General features: G+C 37.3%; 1 protein-coding gene across 1 annotated transcript in view; it reads left to right on the forward strand.

The window, feature by feature from the left end:
- LOC135706991 (flotillin-1) overlaps positions 1-1,821 on the forward strand; it is a 37,841-nt gene extending 36,020 nt beyond the window's left edge. The window contains exon 7 of the mRNA XM_065228712.1: positions 156-1,821. Within this exon, the coding sequence (XP_065084784.1) occupies positions 156-173 (18 nt within the window). The 3' untranslated portion in view covers positions 174-1,821. The remainder of the gene's footprint in view (positions 1-155) is intronic.
- Positions 1,822-6,000: the final 4,179 nt, after the last annotated feature.

Genomic DNA, 6,000 nt, shown 5'->3' on the forward strand with positions numbered 1-6,000 from the left:
ACAAACACGTTCCACTCGATGATCATTCTCATTCATCTCTCATGCCATATCCAGTGTCCTAATTTTTGTTTCCTTTCTTTCGTTTCATGTACGCGTCCGGCTACGCTCTCTGCTCTCTGTCTCTTTACCTCAAAATCGTCACCGAACTCCTCCAGTCGGTGCACGCTGGTTAGAGCCCCAGATAGGTTGGCGATCGCATGTCGGCTGTCTACCAAGTCGTCCGAGCTTCGAACCATCGAGCACTACTATTTCGGCGGCGGCGGCAGCGACGTCGGCGACGATCGACAAGCGAAGTAAGTTTCACAGAGAACGTAAACGAGCAACAACGTGACGGCATTTCAGTCCACGAATGCCGTCGTTTCCCCCCTTAAGCTTTACGGATTTTGTTACTTTCTCGGTAAGTTTTGTTTTCCTCCGTTTGTTATGTTTTTTTGTATATGTTTAGTGTTTACTTACTTGTATATTTTGGGATGGTTTATTGATATTTTTATAAGCTTCCGGCAGAAGCATTGGCCATATATTATTTCTAAACATTATTCTTAGTTTTATACTTTATCAAACATTAAGTTCAACTTCTGATCCAGCCGAGTCAGCGTCGAAATATCGAAACAAATTTTAAAAGCTTTGATATACAAACAACGAGATGATCCCAATTTCCTCTAATCGTATTACATCACTGCCACTGCATCAATAATTCCAATTTTCTACCACTAAAGAAGCACAACTCGGCAAATATTCAGCACATAACTGCAAAAGATGCACTTTTTCTAATTCGAGTGTGAGTGCGTTTGAAGCTGACTCGACCCTGGAGATGAATCGGAAAATCAATCGAAACGTTACCACTTATACCACAATACTCTCAGTCCCGAATTGTTTACGGCAGGGTTCTTTCTAAGGGAGGGAAAACATCCGTAGGAAAAGTCGTAGATGGAATCAAAATCGAAAGTCCAAACTCTCGAAGTAGAATTTCACGTTAACCAAATCGAACGAAGAATTTAATCTCTCCTGGCAGCTAATTTCCTCTTCAGCGTTAATATAACTCGAACTCGTGTTCATCCATTCGTTTGGCCTATTATAAATGATTATTTGAAATCTACTCCTCTAACCAAAAACAACACATGATATTAAACCAAATATATTTAATAAAAATCTACTACGAAACTAGCTACTGTGCATCTATTGTGCAACTTGCAACAGTTGCATAACGGTTGCCCGTAACTGCTTTCGAACAACGTTAAATAACACATGATGAAGGAACACAAACTAGTGTAACAATGATAACCCATTTTCTCGGTAGGTGTAGTGAAAACATAACAAACAAAAAAAAAAACCTTTTTCGTAATGTCGTGACCTTATTGGGATTCATTCGTTTCGGTATATAACTAATAGCAACGCCAAGTGCTGCAAGCAAAAATTAAAAAAATTCGAAAACCTGAAAACAACTACTGCAATTACACTAGCTAAACGTAGCGCGCTCGTTATATATAGAGAGCAAAGGAAAGAGAAGCAAAACTTGCAAAAGAATATTTATCGATAAACGCAAAGGAAAACAGAAAAAAAAAACATATATTTTGTATTGAAATTTCTCGAACGATGGATTACAGTGTAAAAGAACACAAAAATACCAGAAACAAATGTATAAGAAAGCAAATTGCATGAAGAGCATTTAATTTTTTCCAAGCTAAACATAGCGGAAAACCAGTGCATACATAATTATTATGTTTAGCAAAAACGGCAATTCTAGAGAATGCGAGTATAAGCTCTTTGTGTTTGTTTCATCATCGGATACGAAACGTTCAAATAAAGAACCGCATAACATTTCACTTTCGAAATCGATTTCGACCTCTTTTCAAGCGCCATTTTTCTTGACCAAACTATACTAAACTTGTATCACCTTTCCCTTTCTACCAACTTCTTTTTCGCACTCATACAACTCTCACTCTCTCCTACAAACCGAGCACTAACTTTTTCCAAACAACCACACTCATTTCTTACAATCCCTTTCGCATACAGACGCAAACAAAACAAGATTGCCTAAGAGAACAATTTCTTACAGACACAGAGAGTCATTCGGAAAGTTATTCTTTCTCAAACACATACTACGAATAGTAAAAAAAATGCGTATATATTAACGAAAGATTAAACAACTTTATACATGTTATAAGCATAAAATTAACAAACAAACTTACCATACAAACAAACATACAGGAAAACACAACGCCGTATTGTTGGGTGGGTAGATGTTTGCTCGTATGAAACCAGAATCCAAAAAAAACAGAGGCATGGAATGCGTCTTCTTTTTCGTCTCTATATTAAATACAGCAAAAAAATTCAGAATCTCTTCGGGAAACATTAAACGGAGATGTGTCGATGGTTTTCGATAGGATTTGAAAGAATTTCCTTGGGAGACTGGCTGCAAGCGGGGGTTCGAGCAGGGAGGCCAGATTTGAAAATATGTCTTCAATTTGAAGACATTTAAAATTCGGTGCAGGCATTTTTTATCGCAGGCATTTTGAAAATATCCCAACAAACATTGAAAGCTGAATAGGAGCTTACTCAGGCAAAAAAAATTGCTTCTTCAGCTAAAAAAAATGCTTATTCAGCTTTTGATCAGCTCAAATTGCGATGTCATATTTTGTGAAGATTGTTAAAGACATGTTGAAACAGAAGAAGACTTGCAAAGACTTTTTGAATTTCTTTGTAGGTGAAGATTATGATTGTTATGAATAATTTAAATACTTTCTTGAAAAAATATTTAGAGGAATTCACTAAAATCTTCAATAAGCTGGAGATCCTTTGAATACTTCCTTGCAAAACTACCATTTTGGGAGAATATCTGAGAGTCGTCATTAGGATTTATAATTTAAGGTGAATCGCTGTTCTTCTTCTTCTTCTTCTTATTCGCATTTCAAGCTTATTGCTTAGCGCATATTAGCTTATTGCGTGCTCTCAACTTAGTGTTCTAAATGCACTTCCACAGTTATTAATTGAGAGCTTTCGATGCCAATACCAATGCATGAATTTGTATATGTATTGTGTGGCAAGCACAATGATACTCTATGCCCAGGGAAGTCGAGAAAATTTCCAACCCGAAAGATTCCCTCGACCGGACCGGGAATCGAACCCGCCGCCTCCGGCTTGGTAATACCGTGCCTTTACTGACTAGGCTATGAGGCCTCCAAGTGAATCGCTGTGGAAACCTTATTTCTGAATAATCTTACTATAACCTCGAAATTTTACAAAAATCAACTCCTTCAAAACATACAACAAACGAACTTTACGTTTGCTGTTGTTACAGATTTCTGACTTTCATTCAACTACGAAACGATACACGGCGATGTTGGAAAAACAGCTTTCGACACTCACTTGAGCTAAAGATCATCTTCAAGGGAAATTATTTCAATTGTCAATGATGAACATGTGCAGGCTGCACAGTAAAGACTGGAACGCGCAAAAATTGGTCGACAAAAAATCGTTTCTTTCAGTCAAAATTCATATCACAAAAATCTTCTTATTTTTCTTTTAGTAGTTCAATTCATATATTTAAAGGAAAAAATGTTCATTTATTCTTTTGGTTTGCCAAATCCGAACTGCCGTGCCTTTCGCTTAAGCTCTTCCATTAAATTTTGCACAGTGGTCTCATCGACCTTATTCGCCGCCGAACGCCAGTTAAATTTAAACTTCTGCTCGTTTTCCATGGATTTATTAGTTTTCTTTAGATTCCGTTTGACCAAGGTCCAATACCGTTCGATAGGGCATAGTTCTGGGCTGTTGGGTTGTTCGCATCGTACCACTCGATTGCCTTTTTCCCATAGTGGCAGCTCTCCAAGTCCGGCCAGAACAGCACAGGTCTATTATGCAGGGCTGGTAGCAGGTCACTTTTTAGTGACTTGGTCACTATTTTCAAGTCAGTCACTAAAAAGTCTCTTTTTTCAAAGTCACTATTCCTTAAAATTTAGTTACTGAAGTCACTTTTTTACTACCGACGTTGAGAGTAAAAAAAAATTACTTCAAAAACTCACATCAAATCACAGATTGATTTAGTAAAAAATGTGTGTTAGAAAGATTCATTAAAAATGCGTGTAAATTCTGACGGACAAGAAAAGTTGCGAACAGACGGAAATGTTAGCTGTAAAATTGATGTTGATGAAATCACTAATATTTTTATTTGTTTGATCTCGAATTCGTTATAGACCTATCACAAATTGTAAGAGGTTTCGCAGGTTGCTATTTTCTCAATTTGGTTGTGTTAGAGATCTCGAATTTTCAGGCTCAAAAAAAAAATGGTCCAAAACCAAGGGGTAGGTCACTCCGCACACCAATCCTGGGTCATCTTTTTTGTCAGTGTGCCACAGGTGTGCCGATTGTGCCGGTCATAGAGCAAGCTGCGATTGTTTGTAAAATACCCATCCCGGCAACCCGGTATTCCTGACACCTTGAATGTTTTGTTTGAAATCGCAGGGATAAATCGGATTGAGGATGACGCGGAAAGTGGCGGGTGTGCGAAATTTTGGTGTTTTGTGTTCATAGGATAATAAAAGTTCTGTGTTTTAGGGTTTTATAATGCCCTCAAAGGTAGAACAGAAACCTATTTCGTGATGTGAAAAGCAACGGTCTATTAGCGGCCGGAAAGAGTTGGAACCGGTGGGGAACATGGTTCAAGATCGACTATAGAGGATGATGAATAGACTTCTGTAGTTTGTTTGGTGTGAGTTGCAGCATTATTTGAATTAAGGGTATTAATGAGGTCTAATTAACTGCTTCTGTCTCTTGAGCCCACTCTAGAACCTACATTTCGTATTTATATCTATATTTTAACTGCAGGTCTGAGTTCCTCTGGTATATTCAATTAGAGGATGTTACTGAATATACAGTTAAACAGCAAATAATGTTGTGAACAACTTCAATGACAGTTGTCTAGCAGTGCTCCCATTTTATTTAAAATGATCCAATGCCTACGAAATGGTGCTGAAGATGAGCCAATGGATGTGCTCAAGCTGTGCCGAATCTAGTTTCGGCACAATGTGCTGAGACTTACCCCTTTGTCCAAAACTCTAAAATGCATCCCTAGATCCCTAATTTTTCACGATCGAGATTTTTAGCCCTAGACGCATTCAAATTTTGTTTTATGTCCGTGATCTTTCCATCTAGGCTAATTTTCTTCGATCCACAGTAACGAGAGGTTTTTGGAAACTGCGATCTAGAAAAGTTGTCTATGTCCCACAGTTATGAATTTGTTTCCTTGTGTTACAGAAGATTCTCTTCTTGGAAGAAATGGAGACGACCAGTGCGTTATAGCGACTGCAAATAGGAGAACGATTTTTCTAATTAAAATACTAATCGCTTATCGCATCGCTTCATCAATATCTTAGATATTTAAATTTGACTGTCTTAATAAAATTGTCAAAATTTGTCTAAATCTTTGAATTTGAACATTTTTCTCTGTGCCTCAATTTTGCGATCTAATCATCAATGTGTGCTTTCGATGCTAATATCAACTTAGTAAATAGTTTGTTTAAAAAAATGCTTATTCAATTTATATTTATTTTTTGAGGATAATGGGATCCATAAACCGTTTGTTTTATTTTTTAGAAACATGAAAAATGCGGGTTCGTGAGTTAAAAAAATTTCTCGAAGTGGCAATCGAAATCAATGGAAGATTGAAACCATATATTGCTGACCAATAAATGTCTCTATTGGTCTCTTTTTTATTGTTTAAAAGTCACTATTTGGTCACTATTTTCGTTATTTTAGTCACTAAAGTCACTACTATTAAATCACATCCTCACTACCAGCCCTGATTATGTTGCTTTAGGAATGGTAAAACAGCCGCTTTTCCAGGCACTCCTGGACGTACATCTCTTGATTGATGGTTCCCGTAGTAATGAAAATGCCGCTTTTTAGACCACACGTGCATATGGCCTGCCAGACGAGATATTTTTTTCGGGAACTTCGATAGTTTGATGGTTTTGAAAATTTCAGCCACCTTTCCTTTTCCTG

This window comes from Ochlerotatus camptorhynchus, unplaced genomic scaffold (assembly GCF_037179485.1).
Source record: "Ochlerotatus camptorhynchus isolate MF236.1 unplaced genomic scaffold, CSIRO-AGI_Acam_v1.1 ptg000023l, whole genome shotgun sequence".
In the NCBI taxonomy this organism is placed as follows: Eukaryota; Metazoa; Arthropoda; class Insecta; order Diptera; family Culicidae; genus Ochlerotatus; species Ochlerotatus camptorhynchus.